At 43.4% G+C, this 22,155-nt stretch overlaps 1 protein-coding gene and 1 pseudogene across 1 annotated transcript; both read right to left on the bottom strand.

Annotated features, from left to right (window-relative positions):
• Positions 1-845: 845 nt before the first annotated feature.
• Positions 846-17,669, bottom strand: MANSC1 (MANSC domain containing 1). The gene is made up of 4 exons (XM_060166862.1): positions 17,515-17,669; positions 12,845-13,165; positions 9,749-9,889; positions 846-2,087 (listed from the first exon to the last, which is right to left on the bottom strand). The coding sequence occupies exons 2-4, from the start codon at positions 13,065-13,067 to the stop codon at positions 1,216-1,218; spliced, it is 1,236 nt and encodes a 411-aa protein (XP_060022845.1). The 5' UTR covers positions 13,068-13,165; positions 17,515-17,669; the 3' UTR covers positions 846-1,215.
• A 2,976-nt stretch (positions 17,670-20,645) lies between these two features.
• Positions 20,646-21,185, bottom strand: LOC132529140 (large ribosomal subunit protein uL5-like; annotated as a pseudogene).
• Positions 21,186-22,155: the final 970 nt, after the last annotated feature.

Raw genomic sequence — 22,155 nt, 5'->3', positions numbered from 1 at the left:
AATTCCTAGTGGTAACATCAAAGACCACTGATTACAGATCCCCGGAACAAAGAGAATAATGAAAAAGTTTGAAATACTGCAAGAATTACCAAAATGTGACACAGAGACATGAAGTGAGAAAATGCTGTAGAAAAATGGCGCCGATAGACCTCCTTGAGGCAGGGCTGCCACAAACCTTCAGTCTGTGAAAAATGCAGTATCTGTGAAGCATGATAAGGTGAAGCACAATAAAATGAGGTGCGCCTGTAATTTTAAGTGCTATCTATTATTCCCATGTTATTCCAAACAAAGCCAAAATTGACTATTGGTCAAGTTTAGATAAGGACTTATAAATAATACTGTTACATTCTAAATTTACTTAAGTTTGGAAAATGCCTATATTACTTTTTTTTTTTTGAAAAAATAGTTAACTAGAGCAGACCCAAAGTAGATGTGGCCATTTATCAGAACTTATCATCATCTCCATGCAGGCTAATATTCTGCTAGAATTCTCCCAAAGGAACCTCTTTTGCTCATTGATGGGATAAGGGGGGTTTGTCATTTTAACTTAGAACACATATTTTCATCGTTTAATCATTTTGCTGGTGGGAATAAATTTAAAGTTATCCAGCTGGACGTGTCACTTGCAAAGAACATTAACTGAGTACCAAGAGATTTATTCAGATAGTTAATTGGAAGGAAATACATCTGGAATAAGTTTTATTGGAATTCATATAAAAAAGGAAAGTAAATCCATTAGAATTAATACCATAAACAGTCGACTTTATCTGGAACCAGAAATATTAATGAATTGGAGCCTAGGAGTCCTAACCCTTTTTCCTTGTAAAAAGCCAGCCGTTTTCCAATTGATGTAGCAATTATTCTTTATTGCTTTAGGTAGAGCTTTGTTTTCAGCTAATATTTTAGAGACAGATCCTTCGAATCACCCAGTTTGTTTCCTTCCCCCGCTTCTTTTCGCAGAAGAAGCAAAGAGAGCGGCAGGAGGCATCTCTGCCTGTCTTCAAAATACTTGAAAAATCCTGCGAAGGTGAGCAATTCAGCAGAACCTCGCTGCACAGGGGCTATTAGTAACTACATGAATAAAGAGACATCTAGGGACCTCCCTGGCATCCCAGTGGTTAAGGCTCCCCACTTCCACTGTAGGGGGCACGGGTTTGATCCCTGGTCCTGGTCGGGGAACTAAGATCCCACAGCCAAAAAAAAAAGATGTCCTCCTTAGATGTCAACATAGATGCCATTGATCAAATAATCAAGCCTCGAGTAACGTTTCCTGTGGAGGGATTCTAAGAGCGTTCTGCCCAAGAGACCCAGGCCTATGGCGAGGAACAGGACCCCAAAGAGCACGGTCCCGACCAGGAGCCACCGTTCAAATGCGAGGCCCGGCTGCCTTTCTGGAGCACCGCTCAGGGAGGGCCCACCAGAGCTGGCCTTCCCATCTTCCTGGGAAGCTGTTGTATTTGTAGTGGGAGAATTCACATTTGACAAAGGAAACGTAGCAGGGTCCCGGGCAGCCTCTGTGTTCCAAGTCAAGCTGGAAACGTCTCTAAAGGGCACCGTGTCTGGTGGGCCTTTCGAGTGTGTCGATGCCCTAAAGATGGAAGTCAGAACCTCAGTTGTGGTCGTGTTAGTGACCGCGGCTACAGGTGGGGCAGAGGTGGCCCCCTGAGGCTGAGGAGTCACAGAAGGTATCTCTGCAGCGTTGGCGGCAGGGAGAGATGCAGGCTTTGGAGTGGCCAGGACAGCGGGCAGAGCGGCAACTGCCACTGTACTGGGGAACACTGTCACATATTCAGGCAGCAGATGAGCTACTGTTTGTTCTGAGGAAGATGGTGACTTCTGAGACTGGTCATTTTCTTTATAAACAGTCCACTGTGGACTCGCCAGGTCAATCTTGAGTAGTTTCTCCGAGTGATCTGAGGATCCAAACTTCTGAGAAAATGAATCTCTCCATAAGACCGTGGGCTCTGAATCACCTGTGGGAGGAGGGGGCGTGGGAGTGATGGTGTGTGAAGACCTGCTGCGGAACAGAGACTCTTCCTGGGCTACCTCCTGGCTTGGCAAATCAGTTCCCGCCAAAGATGGAAAATCTGAAGACGGAAAGAAAATTTAAAAAAGACTTCCATATTTCCATGCGAAGGGAGGTTAACAAGTACAAACGTTATCAGCTTGTTCAATAAGACCTCAAACTGTTGATTCTTGACATTTCATGGTGCAAAATGGAAAAATACGAATTGCTAAATCAGATCCTGATGACCCTGCCTCTCCCCCAGATGCTGTGGTTTATTTCTAGAGTGTTGGCCCAGAGGAGAAGAGAAATGTGCGGAGGAGCATCGGGCAAATGAAGGAAGAGGTGGGAGGGGAACAGCAGAGATGCTAAGAGGAGCTCAGCATGTGCAGCAAGAGGTTTAGGAAGATACGGACCCTTCAGGGGCCAAGGCCAGGAAAGGCAGCTGGGCTGGGATGATGTGGCAGGAAGAGGACTGGCAGAGAAAATGCTGGTGTGAGGCACAAGCTGTGTCAGCTGGGACTGCAGTGACAACTGGGAAGCAAGCAATCCCTAGGGGAGATATCACGGTGGGGCGGGGTAGTCCACAGGACAATGAGGAGAGGAGACAAAATCCCAGTGACTTGCCTTCCACAAGGAGGAGGAGGAGGAAGCTGGAGGGTCCCTGAAGCCAAGGCGGCAGCACAAAGCTGATGACGTTTTTCAATGAAAAAAATGGGTTTCATGGACTTCCCTGGTGGTCCAGCAGTTAAGACTGCGTGCTCCCAATGCAGGGGGCCCAGGGAACTAGATCCTGCATGCCGCAACTAAGAGCCTGCATTTTTATATTTTTAATAGTTATTTATTTGGTTGCATCAGGCCTTCGTTGTGGCACGCGGGATCTTCCTTGCGGCATGTGGAATCTTTCGTTGTGGCACACAGGCTTCTTTCTAGCTGCGGCGCATGGGCTCGAGAGTGCATGGGCTCAGTAGCTGTGGCACGCGGGCTCGGTAGTTGTGGCACGTGGGCTCTAGAGCCCCCGCAGCACGTGGGATCTTAGTTCCCTGACCGAGGATCGAACCCGCATCCCCTGCATTGGAAGGTGGATTCTTTTTTATTTATTTATTTTATTGCGGTACGCGGACCTCTCACTGTCGTGGCCTCTCCCGTTGCGGAGCACAGGCTCTGGACGCGCAGGCTCAGCGGCCATGGCTCACGGGCCCAGCTGCTCCGCGGCATGTGGGATCCTCCCGGACCGGGGCATGAACTTGTGTCCCCCGCATCGGCAGGCGGACTCTCAACCACTGAGCCACCAGGGAAGCCCATGGAAGGTGGATTCTTAACCACTGGACCACCAGGGAAGTCCCAATAAATAAATATTAAACAAAAAAACAACCAGCTTTCAGCACTGTACTCAGGGGAGGAAGGCGATCTGAGAGATTTTCTTTTGACCCTTGAAGATTAAAATTTTAGAGCCAACATCTTGGGTTCTGAGGACCATGGACCAGTATTTGAAATCATTATGGCCACGTGGCTAGCATAAAGAGCAGAAAATCACAGAGTCCCAACTCCTGCTGAGGAGGAACCAGCCTCAGATCCTCCTCCTGTGTGAGAAAGTTTAGAGTTTTGCTCTTTGTCACACATGCCGTTTATCACAGCTCGAACTGAAAAGGCTGGTTACAGCAATCCGGGACAGAGAAAGACCACTTGAATTGCTCTGTATCACTCTGCTACTTGGCTAATCATTTCACTTAAATTAGAACGGCAGAAACACAAGGAAGGAAGCAACGGTGATTCTCCCCTCTTCTCTTTTCCGTCTTCTATTTCAACTCCCCTCAATACCAGTTTCTAAACCAGACCTCACTCTCCACTCTGCTAACAAATAGATCCAGAGGCAACTTCAGATTTGTGACATCTTTGACTGCTCTCTAAGCTTCACAGTACTCAGAGGTCCTTTAGAACTGTCACTTAGTAATCCGTCTAGGACAGGGGTCAGCAAAGGATGGCCACTTATCTTCATATGGCTTGCGAGCTAAGAATGGTTTCTACATTCTTAAATGATTGAAAAAAATCAAGAAGGATAATATTTTGTAACACGTGAAAATTATATGAAATTCACATTTCAGTGTCCATAAATAAAGTTTAATTGGCATACAAGCCTGCCCATTTGTTTACATACTGTCTGTGGCTGCTTCTACGACAAGGACAGAAGTGAGGAGGTCCGACAGATTGCATGTGGCCCACTAAGTCTAACAGACTTGCCTGAAAAGCCTAAAATACTTATTATTTGGCCCTCGACAGAAAAAGTTTGTGGATACCTGCTCTAGGACACTCTAAAATAGAATTTGAATGCCTGAAATTCCTCCAACAATGCTGAAGAAAAGATTTTCTGCTGCAGGTGATATCACATTCACAGGCATAGTGTCACCACGAGATAAACAGCACCTGTATTTTTAGGTCGTGTCAGATATTTTTAAAAAGAGCAGGACTCATCATATTTCACTTTAAAGTTTAAAAAGAAGGCTAAATAAATGCTCTGTGATATGTGTGAACTCGAAACTTAAAATAAGGCCATTGACAAGAATGACCAAAACAGCTGTTTTCTTTCTCAAGAATACAAGGTCATAAATAAAGCAAAGCTAGGGCTATTCCCATTTCTTGATAAGATTCATCCATTGGCAAAGATCCTACAACCACACAGGGATTCTCCACACCTGCTCCATTCACCTCACCCACTGATGTTTGCCTTTGGGGTGTGGTGTTTTCTCTCAGTCACGTAGCCATGAGCTACAGAAGGAGCTGGGAAATGTGTCCTCAACTGCTTTTTTGACTTTCATTGTCAAGTGACTTCACTAGATAAAAAAAGTTAGGGACTGACTATTAACTTGGCAACCAGCTGAGCAAATAGACTTTCAATTTATTCTGAATTCCCCTATTCTAGTCCTTGGAGGAATGACAGACCACCAAGCTCCAAAAACAAACAAACATTAAATAATGCCAAGCGGCAATGGTTTTACAGAATGAAGAGAGCACACTGTTATCTTTCAAACTTTCAGTCTGTAAATATTCGTCAGTTACAGGAAATAGAGTTCATCTGAAAACAAACCACCAATCTTATATCTACTGAATTTCACTCTGACCAGGAGGCAGATATTTATTTTATTTTTATGGGGCAATCTCAATCCATCAACACGGGCAGATTCATAAATAGAATTACAAGCACAATTTGTAAACATCTGTAGATACAGACAGTCTGCTGCACACCAAGTCCGGGGTTGGTGCCACTTTGCCCCTAGATAGCCACCGGCTCTGGGCTGATGGTGCCCCCTGGTGGCTGACACAGGAATTGTTCGATTCTAATTCCACTTCATTCACTACCTTCACACTTGCCCTTAAAAGGTTTAGGCTCAAGCCAAGTTCACTTTTCTCCCACTTCCACTGGAGAAAATGGAATCTTTACCACATACTCCCTCTTTATACATGCATTATAAAATCAGTAACATGACAGAAGTATTATGAAAGTTATAAAACAAATTCAACGATAATTTCTATCATGTCCCATCAACTATTAACATTTATGCATACCTTAAAATTAAATTTTTTTCATGTAATTTAAAAACTGGGTGTTTTTCACCTGAAATTTAGGTGACATTTTATTTCTACATCTCAAACTTATTTTTTAACATCTGCATTGTATTCCCTCAGGGGGATCCATTATACTTTATACCCAACCATTCCCTAGCATTTGGACATTTAAGCTGTAGAAACTTTTAAACTAATTTCCTTTAAACTAATTCAAAAAGTGCTGTTTTCACTTTTTAAGCTAATTACGTGATAAACAGTTTCACAACAACAGCTTTTTCTTTGGTATAGATTTTTATGGAAGTCGAATGACTAGATTCAATTACCTATAATTTCTTTAATATTCTGCTTTAATTGTGAAATAGCTGATAGACATAGGGAATACACACTGACAGTGGAAGAAAGGACACAATGAAGAAGAGGCAGTGAGAAGGGATCAGAAAGGCAGATGTGATGGTCCAACTTCCACCTGATGGGAGCTCTTGAAGGAGAAAAATAAACATTCCAATTAGTGTCTTGAGCCCTGACCTCACTGGAAACTCAGGCTGCTGGATACCATCCCTGGGTGTCCAACAGCCTCTGCCACGTTCCAGGTGATGAAATAAAAAGAGGACAGGCTTCCCTGGTGGCGCAGTGGTTGAGAGTCCGCCTGCCGATGCAGGGGACAGGGGTTCGTGCCCCGGTCCGGGAAGATCCCACATGCCGCGGAGCGGCTGGGCCCGTGAGCCACGGCCGCTGAGTCTGCGCGTCTGGAGCCTGTGCTCCGCAATGGGAGAGGACACAACAGTGAGAGGCCCGCGTACCGCAAAAAAAAAAAAAAAAAAAAAAGAGGACAAGCAAGAAGCCATATCCGCACAACACTGTAGGTCCCGGTGTTTTTAGCCAAGATTATATATAGACGTAAAGGAGGCGAACAGTCAGGGGCAACTGCCCTGGCCAGTGTGAAGCCCAGAAGGGGCAGGGAGACAAGATACTTTCCACCCAAGGTAAGATCCTGGCTGCTCTGAGGGGCCTAATTTGTTCTGTGCCGTAGTCTTTCTAAAAAAATTATTCTTTTTAACAACTGTGGTAAAATATACTACATACAATGTACCACTTTAACCCGTTTTTAAGAGTATAGTTCCGTGGCATTGAGTTTGTGCAACCCTCACCATCAACCACCTCCAGAATTTTTCATCAGGCAAAAGTGAAACTTTGTACCTTATCTGCCAATCTGTTTAGACTTGAGCTTCTACCACTATGTAGGAAGAATTTACACAAGCAATCTGTGCTTTACGCTGTTTAAGGGAATGTTTGACACATCAGGTTTTCCTGCTTCATGAACGAAACTCAGACACAGCCTCACTCAGGGGACAAAGCAGAGTCAGTGTCCGGATGCCCTGGGCAGCATCCTTCCCCAGAGAACCCTGACTGCACTCTCCCTCCCAACCGCAATTCCACTTCCCCGGCTCAGTAGACGGCACCGCCACCCATCCAGACGCTCGAGCCCAGGACTAGGACTCCGTTTCACTCTTCGCTCTTCCTCATTCCCCACATCCACACCACCAGCAAGCCCTGTCAATGCTATCGCTGAAATGGCTCGTGTGTTTACTTCCCTCCATCTCTTCCACCGTCTCCCTGGTCCCCAAGGCCACGGCCTTTCACTCGGATCTCGTCCCAGCCTCCTACCCAGTTTTCCCACATGCCCTCTTGCTGCTGCGCCATTGTCCATTCCCAATAGAGCGGTCACAGTGAGCTTTGAGAAATCACCTTTAAAACAGCTCGTTATACATGCCTGCTGAAAACCTTCCAATGGCTTTCCATCATGCACCGAAAATAAAAACTCCCTACCCTACAGAGCTTGACGGGATGGCCCCACCTTCCTTCCTTCTTGCATATCACTCCTTCCATGGTTCACTATGAGTCAGCTGCTGAGACTGGAGCGTTTGAACAAACACTCCCAAACCATTCTGCCTTAGGATATTAGAATAGGCTGTTTCCTCTGCCTGGAAGGTCTTTCTACAATCTTCTCACATCCGGCTCCTCCGTTTTCAGATCTCAGCTTAGGGGTTACATCTTCACGGACGCTTCCCCTGATCGCCTAATCCAGCCGGTCTACTCAGTGACTATCTTTTTTTTTTTTTTTTGGCTCTGCTGTATGGCATGCAGGATCTTAGCTCCCCGAACAGGGATCGAATCTGCATGCCCTGCAATGGAAGCGAGGAGTCTTAACCACTGGACCGCTAGGGAAGTCCTTCTGTGATTATCTATTATGTTGTCTTAGCTCAATTATCTGCATAGCTCTTATGACTATTTTTTAAATGGGAATTTTATGTTTTAATTTTCTCTGCTTTGAAAATATATTCTTATATAAAGGCCATGTTTCATTTTATTATGATCACTGTTATTTTTTTATTTAAATTTTTTTATTGAAGTATAGTTGATTTACAATGCTGTGTTAATTTCTGCTGTACGGCAAAGTGATTCAGTTTATATACATACTTTCTTTTGTTAAGGGTAACCAACCACCTTTTTTAAAAAATAAATTTATTTAATTAATTAATTTATTTTTGGCTATGTTGGGTCTTTGTTGCTGCCCGCGGGCTTTCTCTAATTGCGGCGAGGGGGGGCTACTCTTCACTGTGGTGCGCAGGCTTCTCGTTGGGGTGGCTTCTTGCTGCGGAGCACGGGCTCTAGGCACACAGGCTTCAGTAGCTGTGGCACGTGGGCTCCAGTAGTTGTGGCTCACGGGATCTAGAGCGCAGACTCAGTAGTTGTGGCACACGGGCTTAGTTGCTCCGCGGCATGTGGGATCTTCCCGGACCAGGGCTCGTATCTGTGTCCCCTGCATTGGCAGGCAGATTCTTAACCACTGTGCCACCAGGAAGCCCTTTCATAGGATACTGAATATAGTTCCCTGTGCTATACACTAGGACCTTGTTGTTTATCCATTCTATATATAAAAGCTTACATCTGCTAACCCCAGCTTCCCACATTCCATTCCTCCTCAACCCCCTACCCCTGGGCAACCACAAGTCTGTTCTCTATGTCTGTTCTCTATGTCCATGGTGACTATTTTTCTTGATTATTTATTTATTAAGGTTATTGTCTCTCTCTCCTAAAATATTAGTTCCATAAATGAGAACCTTGTTTTTCATGTTTAGTGTCGTATCTTTCTATCCTTAAGGCGTAAAAAGTGCTTGGCACATAGAAGATGCTAAATAAAATTTGTTTCTTATTGAATAAATGCAGGGAATATTATTAATACCTAAGGGTGTAAGGACAAAAACTTTATAAAACTGAAATAAAAGTAAACTTCATACTTGAAAGCATTTCATCCTGAAAAATTAACAAGCCAAAATCTCACCAAGGCATATCCAAATAATTATATTATTTTTACTTGTTTATTTTCCGTATTCTGAGCAAATATGTCATTTCCAAATGTGGAGACTCTGTTTCCAATGCCTTGCACAGAATTTGGCATGTAGCTTTTTTTCAAAAACTTCTTTTTTTTTGCGGTATGCGGGCCTCTCACCATTGTGGCCTCTCCCGTTGCGGAGCACAGGCTCCAGATGCACAGGCTCAGCGGCCATGGCTCACGGGCCCAGCCGCTCTGCAGCATGTGGGATCTTCCCGGACCGGGGCACGAACCCCTGTCCCCTGCATCGGCAGGCAGACTCCCAACCACTGCACCACCAGGGAAGCCCCTCAAAAACTTCTTAAATGAGCTTCCTTCCAGGTCTGGATAATAAAATCCAGTGAGTTTGATTTCAGAGAATGTGATTACAAAATAATTGGAACCTAATGTACCAGAATTTTATATACTGTATTTACATCGTCTTAACCCTTTCAAAATAGTCACCCCTGGAGACCTGTAGACTTATTCCAGTGTTGCTAACACGGTTCTAAAGACGTGTTTCAAAATGTTTACATGAAAGATCTGTGTGTCTTTTACCTTAAGAAGGTAAAAACAAAAACAAAACAAAATACTATCATTCATAGGTATTAAATACTTTAACTGGAAAAAGAAAGATGTTTGGTTGAATCAACTGAATTTTAAATCATGAGATTTTTTCTGATGTGCCTCTATATTTGTGATCCCTTTTGGCAGTTCTTCTTAAACGCTTGCAGAAAACCTTTCTACATGAATCATATCCTTAAATCATTCCAATCACAGAAGACAAAGAACAATGTTTTTATTACCTCTGATTATCCTGTAACTCATAAGTCCCTTTGCTGGTTTCAGGGGACAGGCTTCCTCACTGGGACAGAAGAACAGGTAGCAGTTGGGTAGTTTAGCTGTTTTTCGAGTGTCGAAGATCATCAAGTTACATGCTTTGTCCCCTGCAATGAAAGGTTTCATAAGCATTATTCTGAAATAGGATCTTCCAGAGAATACGGCAAGCAGGAACACATTTATTCTAGTGGCCAACACAAAAACCTTTGTTCATTGCCTGCTGGCCGCTGAGTCATTTCCTTTTCCTTAGTTTAGGCACTGCAAGCAATTTTTAAAGACCCTGGGTTTAAAAATCAGAATGAAGGTAATTTTGGCGAAATGTTTTTAATAGTACATGTCATTCTTTAGAGAGAAGCCTTCCGTTTGCTAAAATATTTATCAAAACATACATAGAAATACTGAGTCTACAACTCACTACTGAGTCCGACCTTAGGAAATGGATCTAACCCTAATGACTGGAGGTACGTCTCGCATCCTGAAGGCATCTTAGATGCCTACGAAGCCATCAGTCTGGTTTTCTTGGTGTGGGGCGAGGGGAGGGTGGTGGGCAGGGAGGGTCAGTAAATTCAGCCTTATACATACCATGCCTCCTTCCACAATGGAGCTGTACAGCATACGGAATGCAAAGTCTATTTTTTACTTTTATCAGTACCATTCTTCTTTGGGTTCTTCAAATTTCTGCTCTTATGATTTTTGTTTGTCTCCCAATCAGGCAGCGGTCAGGGATCACCCTTGACTCTCCCAGTGGGAAATAAGACTGAGTTCGTTTCTGCAGGGGTTTTATCCTATCATGTCTCCATTAGCCAGGTAACAAGAAAGGTACTCTGGTTACTTTGGCTTTTCCTATCACCCACGATGTGATAATTCTACAAACCATTTTGGGGGGCACTTAGGTAAAGGGGAGGGTCCATAGGGTCCAAGTTGTACACAAAATTCTGTGTCCTTTGTATTTGTGGGTATTTTTCTAGAGTCTGTGGCTGTAGGCAAATTATCAAAGTGCTTTTTTGGAACCCTAAACAGTCAAAAACCAACACTCAGTAAAAGAGGGAAAAGCCTGAGATCCATTAACTGAGACCCACAAGTATCTCTGCTTACAGTAAAGCAGTAACAGTACTTTTGCTTGTAGAATAAAGCCGCAAACCCTCATTTCTTACTAAACACCTATCACGGAACTAAAGAGAAATGCAAGGTTTCCTATGTTGCCAGGATATGCCCACATGGCACTCAGTCCTATTTGCAGGTGATGTTTCTATTCCACATGTATGTTGATATCAACATTTAAAGAAAAACTAGAAATTTAAATGAGATCTCTATGACTTCCATAAATTACTTCTCTAGGAAGAGTGTCCAGAAGCACACAGCTCAATTTGAGAAGATCATTGAAGTATTTGTTTCCTCATGACAGCAAATACCTGGTGTCATTTCTACCCAAATTCTCTAGTTCTCTGATTCTCTAACACCAACAGGGTGTCTTACAATTCAATTCGATTCTAATACTAACCGCCTGGAGTGAGTGTCAGACCCCACCGGTCTAGGGCTCAGTCCCAACAGACTGTCCCCACCCAGAGGCCAGTCACAGTATCAGGTCCCCAGGTCACTCACACATACGGCAAACTTGGCTATCACCCCCCCACCCCAGGTTCCATAACTTGCTAGAACGACTCGCAGAACTCAGGAAAATGCAATACTTACCGTTATAGTTTATTACAAAGGATACAAATGAACAGCCCGATGAAGAGGTACATAGGGCGAGGTCTGGAAGGGTCCCAAGTGCAAGAGCCTCTGTCCCTGTGGAGTTGGGGTGCCTCCTGGCACGTGGATGTGTTTACCAACTTGGAAGCTCCCTGAACCCATTGTTTAGGGGCTTTCATGGCAGTTTTATTACGTAGACATAATTGATTAAGTCATTGGCCACTGGCGACTGAATTCAATCTCCACCCCCTTTCCCCCTACCTGGAGGTGGGTGGAAGAGACTGAAAGTTCCAAGCTTCTAAGCAAAGCTTGGTCTTTCTGGCAACTAGCAGCCATCCTGGCGCGATTGAAGGTCCCACCAAGAGTCACCTCGTGAGCATAAGCTCAGGTATGATTGAATGGGGCTCATTATGAATAACAGAAGAAGCTCCTATGCTCAGAAAATTCCCAGGGTTTTAGGACCTCTGTGCCAGGGAATGTGTATTTATCTTATTATGCCACAATCGTTATAGAATGAAATGGAAATAAAGATCTAAGAGAAAACATGTGATTTAGTCAGCTGATAAATCAAGTAAGGATCACGAGCCCAGTGTTCACTAGTTCTTCTAGGGTCCTTGATGACAAGGTCTTTTCCATCTTATTCACTGTTTTATCTCCAGCACGTACCAAGGCATTAGGTGCTCAATAAACTTATGTGGGTTTTTTTTTGTTTGTTTATTAGATATATACTTCTGTTTTCAGGTCATAGGTTTGGAGCCTGAAATATGCAAGGGCATGGTTCAAACCTGCGGGGCTCAGTTTCCTTCTGTGTCATAGAATGGGTCATTCTAAACCCCTTCCCATGCCTCTTAGATTCCTAGAAGCTGCAATTAGTGGCCAGTGGCTTCCTGACTCACCTGTGCCACCAGCTCCAGGGAAGGGAGATAAAACAGAAATTTTGTGCTTCTACTTAAAACTCAAATGCTGATTCTCCTATGGGATGACTTTAGAATTTTATTTTTTGTCTCAACTCCCTTTCTGTTTAAACGTTCTTTCTAATATCACACTGTATTCCAATATTCCATGATGATGGAAGCCAAGCATTTAAATAGGACTTCTGTTTTCAATATCCCAGATGCCTGTTAGAACACACCACCAGTGGTTTTCAACCCTTTTTCTACCCACATATCTGAGTGATATATATACACTCATCAGTAACTTTGGCTCAGCTTAGGGGAGGGGAGAGCACACCATGGAACATTCCCTAGTGATGTTGCCACCCACTTTTCTACCCCATTGAGAATCACCAGTACAAACCATTCAGCCTCATCAACCAGCTACTTACATCACAAAACACATGGAATAAAGAGTTGCCAGGCATTATTACTTACCTGATATGTTTTTTGTTGAGCAGCAAGAATTAACGCAGTCTTCTTGAGTTAATGTGTGTATGGGCTCATTGCCTCTGATTCCCTTGGAAAGGGATGACTGGATGTCAATGACCATATCTTCTAGACTCTTGGTGGGGCAGTTCTGACTGGTGGACAGCCTTAGCGTCAGGAAACAAATTATTACACGAGTGTGAGTCAAGCTCCATCCCTCCCGGAAGAACATTTTAAATTTCAGGTTAGTCTTGGTCTCCAAAGGTTGGATAACTCTCCCTCTGGCCTGAGTTTGCTTCAAGAAGATTGGACAGATGACGGAATTTCTCTCTAGCACAAAAATAGACAATCATCAATGAGTTTTGTTTCTTTGAACAAACCTAGAGAAGATACATTTCATTTCCTTCAAGTCAATGTACACAACTCACAATTCATAGAAGGACAGGAATAAACAAGTATTTTTTATCTGTTTCACTTTGAATAGATTTGAGACAACCTTTCATTAAAAACTCGGCAGAAAGCTAGGAAGCACACACACATACACTCTCCCATCAATGCTTAAAACCTGACAAGTATCTATGAAAGAAGAGGTCGTCTGCTTTTCAGTTTTAGAATCTTTCCTCTTCTTGCCTCTCCTAAGCAGGAGGGGAAAGGACACAAAATCTGTGGTCATTGGTCATTGATGAAGCAGTGATCATCACTTCGGACGTATTTTCTTTCTCAGTAATAACAATTAGCATTTTTAAATGACCTACTGAGTGGTAGGCAATGCGCTAAGAAAATTACATACATTGTCCTTCTAGGAATTAGCCCATCAACAGGGGGAATATTCTGGCTCAGTTGAAGGAAACTGTAGGGGCAAGTGTTCTTTCTGACATCCCTAAAAACACAAAAGTCATAATACATATAATGCCAACTCCATTGGTGAGCTGGTTCTTCCAGAAAAAAAAAAGTGAAACTGGCAACGCTATACCAGAAAATATCCTCATTTCCAGAATACAAATTGTTCACTAAATGATAGCCTAGCTCAGAATTACCGCTTCTTTAATTTTTTTTTTTGGTTATGAACCCTTTGGTACTCTGGTGATGCTTAGGCTCTCTTCTGACATGTTTTAAAATATATAAAAGACATGTTGTTAAATGTATAAAATGAAATATATAGGATTACAAAGGAAGATAGTTATATTGAAATATAATTACTGAGAAGTTTTTTAAATGTGCCTATAAGACTCTGATGAAAGATATCAAAGAAGATCTAAATAAATGGAGAGATATTCCGTGTTCCTCAATAAGACTACTCAATATTGCTAAGATGTCAGTTCTTCCCAACTTGATCTACAGATTCAATGCAATTCCGATCAAAATCTCAGCAAGTTATTTTATAGACCTCAACAAACCAATTTTTTTTTTTTTTTTTTTTTTTGCGGTACGCGGGCCTCTCACTGCTGTGGCCTCTCCCGCCGCGGAGCACAGGCTCTGGACGCGCAGGCTCAGCGGCCATGGCTCACGGGCGCAGCCGCCCCGCGGCACGTGGGATCCTTCCGGACCGGAGCACGAACCCGCGTCCCATGCATCGTCAGGCGGACTCTCAACCACTGCACCACCAGGGAAGCCTTCAACAAACCAATTTTAAAGTTTACATGGAAATGCAAAAAGGCCCAGAATAGTCAACACAATACTGAAGAAGAACAAAGGTGGAGGACTGACACTACCTGACTTCAATACTTACCAGAAATCACTGCTAATCAAGACAATGTAGTACTGACAAAAGAACAAATAGATCAATGAATAGATGAATAGAATAAGGAGCCCAGAAATAGACACACACAAATACAGCCAACTTATCTTTGACAAAGGAGCAATGGCAATTCAATGGAGAAAGGATATTCTTCTCAAAAATGGTGCTGGACAACTGGACGACCACATGCAAAAAAAATCTAGACACTGACCTTACATCTTTCACAAAAATTAACTCATAATGGATCATAGACCTAAATGTAAAATGCACAACTATAAAACTCCTATGTAACACAGAATAAAGTCTCTGTGACCTTAGGTGAGTTTCTAGATAACAACACCAAAAGCACAATCCATGAAAGAAAAAATTGATAGGTTGGATTCCATTAAAATTAAAAACTTCTGCTCTGTGCAAGACACGGTTAAGAGAATGAAAAACCAATCCACAGACTGGGAGAAGGTATTTGCAAAACACATATTTGATAAATAACTAGTAGCTAAAATATACAAAGAACTCTTAAAACTTACCAAAAAGAAAACAAACAATCCAATTTAAAGTGAGCAAAAGACCTGAACAGACACCTCACCAAAGAAGCATATGAAAAGGTGCTCAATATCATTGTCATTAGGAAATTGCAAATTAAAACAACAATGAGATGCCACTACACACCTATCAGAATGGCTAAAATCCAAAAAACTGACAATACTAAATCCTGACAAAAACCTGCATACAAATATTTATAGCACTTTATTCATAATTGCCAAAAAACTGGAAGCAACTAAGATGTCCCTCAATAGGTGAAGGGATAAACAAACTGATATATCCACACAATAGAATATTTTTCAGCAGTAAAAAGAAATGAGCTATCAAGCCACAGAAAGAGTAACCTTAATTGCATATCGTTAAGTGAAAGAAGCCGGTGTGAAAGGTATGATTCCAACTCTAGGACATTCTGGAAAAGGCAAAACCACATCGACAGTAAAACGTCAGTGGTTGTCTGGAGGAAAGGGAAGGGCTGAATAGGTTGGAGCACAGGGGATTTTTAGGACAGTGAAGCTATTCTATATGATGCTGTAATGATGTATATGCCATTACATTTGGCAAAACCTATAGAGCTGTAGACATAAGAGTGCATCCTAATATAAATTGGTAGACTTTGGTCAGTAAAAAAAAAAAAATCAAAACAGTTTTTTAGAAAAACAGTATATGGTAATACAGCACAAGTCTATACTTTCCTTGCTAACTGTTATGTCCAACTTTCTAAAACAGTAAAATGAAAATAACATTTATGGTTCTCTATGCTAAGCACTTTACATATATTATGTCATTTAATCCTTACAAGAATCCTATAAGCTAGATCCCATTACCTCCATTTTCAGTTAAAATAAGAACAACCGTGTGATAAATAACAGATGGTAGGTCTAATCATTGCCATAATTTTGAAGTAGTGTTGAATGTAATGATTTTGATATATATACAGTAAGTAACATGACATGGAAATATCTATGATTTCTACCGGTGGCAAATCAGAGCTACCCTACCACTAATACTACTGCGGCTTTTGCCTACATGCCTCTTAAAGGAAATACTACACTACATTTAGAGGTTAGTAAAATAAACTTTTCCACTCAAGTTCACAGACTTTCTGAATACCGTCCATGGACTCCCCAGGTTAAGAATCCTGGTACAAGTTACTTTTTATGCTGCCACACTTTACAAGTCACGGGAGAAAACAAATCAGGAACAAAAAAAGAAAAACCAGGCCAACACTTCACTTTGAATGGATTCTAAGAATCTCTCGACCTGCTGCAAAGAAACCTGAACTGTGCCAGGGGATGTAGGGGAGGAGCTGTGCTTTCAGTACCAGCATCTTTATTGCTCCTGGATCACAAGCAATACTAAAGAGCTTATCTCATTAATGATACCAAACAATTATTAGGTAAATTAGTTCTTCTAATACATTATTATTTAGGCCTTAAAGGTCCAAAGATGAATAGATTTTTAAAACGTGGCAAATACATAAAATGGAATATTATTCAGCTACAAAAAGGAATGAAATTCTCACACATGCTACAATCTTGAAATCATTATGCTAAGTGAAATAAACTGGATACAAGAGAACAAATATCGTATGATTGCACTTATATCAAGTATCTAGAATAGGCAAATTCACAGAGATAAAAAGTAGAACTGAAGTTACTAGAGGTTGGTGGAGGAGGGAATGGGGAGTTACTGTTTAATGGGTACAGAGTTTTCCTATCTGGGATGCCAAAAATGTCCTGAAAATGGACAGTAGTGATGGTTACCCAATAATGTGAACGCACTTAATGACACTAAATTGTACACTTAAAATGATCAAAATAATACATTTTGTTACAGTATGTCTATTTTACCACAATAAAGAGATCAAAACAAGCTTACAATTAAAAAAAAAGGTTCAAAGTGAAGTTGAATCCTGTTGAAATAGAGTGGGAAAAGGATACAGGTGGGAAGGAGACGATGCACCTGTGCTTTCATGCCTGCGACTAGAGTTACCGGATCGTACCGGCAATCAATCAAATATTGGAAATCATTTTTCTCACAGCATAATCTAACTTAATTTATCGGGGTGTTTATAACTGTGTATAAACACACACTCTACAGAGTATTAGACAATTAGCGGGTTCGATAAATACAGGATACAAATCATACAAAAAAAAATGGGAAATCTGCCCTTTGAGGAAAGGTACGTGGCTCACTAAACCATTCTTCTAACCCTTCTGCTGGCTTGCCTAAAGACCCTCTCCGGGATACGGGGGCCACCAGCATCCGGCTCAGCCAGTTCTCCGAGCTCCCGGAGGGGCGGAGGACGCTCGCCCCGGGAAAGGGCGGCGGGCGTCGCTGCCCCCGCAGGTGGCGATACTGCCCGCGGGGGCTGGAGGGGAGGATGGAGAGCCTTTACCTGGAGACCGGAGGACCGGGCCCTGCTGCCGTCCCGGTGCAGGGCAGCCCAGCGCGCTCGGGGAAGCAGCGGCGGATCCGCGAGGGGCTCGGTGAGGACGCCCAGCAGGCTCCGCAGCTCCCGCCCAGCCCTGGGTTTGCGATTCACGAGTTCCTGCTTCCGTTGCGGCGGCCGAAAGTTTGCCAGAGGTGGAAGGGCACGTTCCCGCCCTGCAACGCGGAGCTGCTTCCCAGCAAGCTGGAGCAGGCCCCCTGGGCACCGGGGAGAGCCGGGAGCCCCTCCCCGGGTCCCCAGGCTCCCCACTCACCCACCCCCGGCCCGCATAGCCGCTGTGCGCGCTGCCAGGGCGGGGGCGCCACCCTCGTGGGTGCCTGAGGGTCTGCAGCTAAGCCTTCTCGCTTCCTGGAGACCAGAGAACAGGCAAATACCCACGATGAAAGTCAAACAGTACACAGATGTACACTGTACAGGCATACCTCCGTTTGCACTTAGCAGAGACTGCTTTTTTTGTTTTTTTTTCCAACAAATTTAAGGTTTGTGGCAATCCTGCCTGGAGCAAGTCTATTGGTACTGATTTCGGAGAGGCAGCAGTGAGTGGTGGCATGAAGCGACATCTTAATTCCCTGCCCAGGAATTGAACCTGGGCAGCCTGGATGAAAACCAGGAATCCCAGCCACCACACCCCCTGGCTCTTGCCCCAGTGAAAAATGCATTTCTCATGGAGGCAAAAACTGTAAAAACAGGTACAAAGTTTATTATTGGGGACACAGCACAACAAGTGGGAGAGCAGACAGAAACATTTGTTTAGTTGACGTAGAAGCAAGGCAGAGATGCACACCCGGAGAGAAAGGATGGAGGCGCCCTCCCTAGTGCGGAGGAGCACGAGAAAGAGGCTGTTAGGTCATTTATACAGGGCAGTTCTTCCAGGTCTTTGTTTACCTTTGGCCAATTATCTGGTTTCTTTTTCCGCCTGCCCTGCCCTAAGACCCTCCCCAACACGCATGCGCAACTTTTTCCAAGCTAGATTACAGCCCAGAGGCCTGTGGGACGGCCTTAGCATCACATATTATGGGGTGGCGCCCCCTCCTTTTTGACCCCCAAGGAGCCTTTCTGTGCATGTGCAATGTTTCCCTTGCCCCAAGGATGGGAGATGTATGACCTCTTGATCTTTTAACAGGGTTTAGTCCCACTCTGTCACTGCCATAAAAATGTCCAATGTCCGGTTATTTACTCTATTTCTGTTGCTGGTTTTTACATCGAGGTGCAGATCTCAAAATATAGACAGGAGTCCGGTTCATAAATATGCAGTCCTGGAGCCCATTTCTCTCTTGCTTCAGGAAATGTAAACAGGGGGTTGGTAATGAATGTCCAGCCTGGAGCCCATCTCCTTCTCACCCCAGGAAGTGTGAACAGGATGCCAGTTGTAAATGTCTAGCCTAGAGCCCATCTATCTCCTACCTCGGTGCCATGTCTCCAACAGCATTTGCTCATTTTTTCATTATTATTATATTTATTATGATGGTGATTTGTGATCAATGATCTTTGATGTTACTACTATGACTTGCTAAAGGTTAGGATGATAGCTAGCATTTTTTAGCAATATTTTAACATTAAGGTATGTACTTTGTTTTTTAGACATAATGCTATTGCACACTTAATAGACTACAGAACAGTGTAAGCATAACTTTTATATGCACTGGAAAACCAAAACATTTGTGTGACTTTATTGCAATATTTGCTTTATCTGGAACTGAACCCCTGTGTCCCAATCTAGTTCTCCTCCCCAGAGGCAACCACTGATCACAGTTTCTTCACGTTCAAGAGTTTACAGTGTCTGGGCTTCCCTGGTGGCGCAGTGGTTAAGAATCCACCTGCCAATGCAGGGGACACGGGTTCGAGCCCTGGTCCGGGAAGATCCCACATGCCTCAGAGCAACTAAGCCCGTGAGCCACAACTACTGAGCCTGTGCTCTAGAGCCCACAAGCCACAGCTACTGAAGCCTGCGCACCTAGAACCTGTGCTCCACAACAAGAGAAGCCACCGCCACGAGCAGCCAGCGCACAGCAACAAAGAGTAGCCCCCGCTTGCCGCAACTAGAGAAAGCCCGCGTGCAGCAACAAAGTCCCAACACAGCCGAAAATAAATAAATAAAATTAAAAAAAAAAAGTTTACAGTGCCTTCTATCAGGGGCATAGTTAAGAGAATCCTATTTCAATCGTCCAAGGCATGGCGGGTCCTTAAATAGGTTGGCAATTCTTGAATTAAATGTGCAAGTTAAGACTCCAGGAAGGCATTGGGATTCTGCATGATTTATTTTTAATAGGTATGGGTAATAATGATGAAAACAATGGTGTCTATTATTAAAATTTTATCCCTGATATTTAGCATAGTACCTGGTATGTAATAGGTATATAGTAAATATTTAACAAAAATATATTTGTTGATGGCATGGGTTTTACAAGTTTGTTTCTAAATTAGTGCTTTCTCCCCCCAGCCTCATATACAGGTGAACAAGTGCAACGTTACTAAGCCACTGACACAGCTTGCCAAGTGTTCTAACCTTTCACCGTATCTCTACCTTGGCCAGTGAGAAAGAGCTTTCAAAACTAAGGCACCATGCAGCTGTAGATTATTATTCTAGGCCTGAGAACCAACAGCTGTGGTTTTAGCCAGTAGCTACTGGAGGCATATGTTGCCAGAGATGCCTGTGAACAATGGTCCATTGTGTGAAACTAACTCTACTAGTTGTGTCCAGAGGATGACCTGCTCTTGAATTACAATAATGTTGTGAATATTTGTTTTGAAGAGTGACCAAAGTAAACTCCAGTGTGAATTCCCATTGGAGTAATTTTCCTGATGCAACCAGAGACCGAGGTGCTCAGTACATTTTATCTGTAGATGATATACACGAAGGTCCAGGGTATAGAGAGGTCACAATCTTTGAATCTCCTTTCATAGGTGGTCCATGCTAGGAGCTAAGTAGACCTCTCCCCACTTAGGAACTTCAGATTCAAGGTTTTGGTTTTTTAGGTTGGTATTTATTTTTATTTTTTGGTGTTTTTTTCTTTGTCTGTTTGTTTTTTACATTTCACTGAAAACTTTTTATTGGACTTTTGGATTGAAACGGGAATTTATTTGCCAGGAAGGATGATCCCATGATACTTCTGCTGAAATCAGCACATGGCCTCCCCTTTGCTGATTAGGTGTTTGGCCCCAATGTAGCCTGTTCTGAGCTTCTTGTCTGTGATGCTGAAACCTGACCTACCCAGCACCACGTAGAAGTTTAGGCCGTAGATGCCAATGCTTGGGTCATATTTGATCCCCAGATCGATGTATTCTCGGATCCCAAAACCAAAGTTTCCATACCTGAGAAGTTACTTTTTCTTAATTCACACTGTCGCACCTTTAGACCTTCCTCCAGGATTTCTTCTGCGTTTGGCCTCACAAACTTTGCAGCGGACGGCAATCTTTTTTCATTTCTCCTGATGCCAAAGGATCTGACAGTGTATCTAGCTTTGGAGAACACAGGGGTCTGGCCTGTGAGCTGCTCCAGCACCTTGGCTGCCTCGTCAGCCTGTCTCCCCTCTCCCCGCGACACAGATGTTGAGGCAGAGCTTGCAGATGCGAAGTCCCCGCATGGGCTTCTCCTTTTCACCTTGATCCTGAACCATGATGGGAAACAGGAAGAGAGCCAGATGCAAGGTTTTGATACAATGAACCTGGTTATGGTTGAAGTAATATATTTTTCAGTTATGACAGTGAACAGAGGACACTGATGAAAATAATGATTAAAGGAAAATTTTCGGGCTTCCCCGGTGGAGCAGTGGTTGAGAGTCCGCCTGCCGATGCAGGGGACACGGGTTTGTGCCCCGGTCCGGGAAGATCCCACATGCCGTGGAGCAGCTGGGCCCGTGAGCCATGGCCGCTGAGCCTGCACGTCCGGAGCCTGTGCTCCACAACGGGAGAGGCCGCAACAGTGAGAGGCCCGCGTACCGCAAAAACAAAAACAAAAACGAAAAAATTTCTATTTATATGAACTAGGAGTTTAAATTAGAAATTATATCCATTGTCCCCTTGTTGCCTAAGAGATTCTAAATCCTCTTCTAATACTTAGAAGTACCATTTATGTGGAGGCAGATTTTTTAAAGTATTTTATTCAGAAAGTATGCATTAAGCCTCTGCATGGGAAATTAAAGACTGATCAGACACGAATCTGTTATTGAACACAAGTTCACGTGCCCTACGCACAGTGAAGCCAAACAAACTAAAATGTCAAGGGTTTGGAGTTTGGAGCAGAGAAAGGTTTATTGCAAGGCCATGCTAGGAGAACGGGCGGCTAGTGCCCAAAAAACTCCGGAACTCCCCGAAGCGTTTCAGCAAAGCCTTTTTAAAGGCCAGGTGATGGAGCGTCCCAGCGTGTGGGATCAGCTCATGCATAATTCTCTGATTGGTTGATGGTGAGGTAACAGGGCGGTTAACATTATCAATCCTTAGGTGCCAGAAGGTCTGGGGGCTACTTGCTCATTATCATCAAATAGTTAATTTCTTCCATGTGGTGGTGGTTTTTAGCCTCTGAAAAACTCACGAAATATGCGTGAGATACTGAGACCAGCTGGGACCAGGGAACCTTTGCTGCAGTGC

The sequence above is a fragment of the Lagenorhynchus albirostris genome, chromosome 11, assembly GCF_949774975.1.
Source record: "Lagenorhynchus albirostris chromosome 11, mLagAlb1.1, whole genome shotgun sequence".
In the NCBI taxonomy this organism is placed as follows: domain Eukaryota; kingdom Metazoa; phylum Chordata; class Mammalia; order Artiodactyla; family Delphinidae; genus Lagenorhynchus; species Lagenorhynchus albirostris.
Note: the sequence above shows the minus strand (reverse complement) of the source record. Positions and strands in the feature narration are given on the sequence as shown.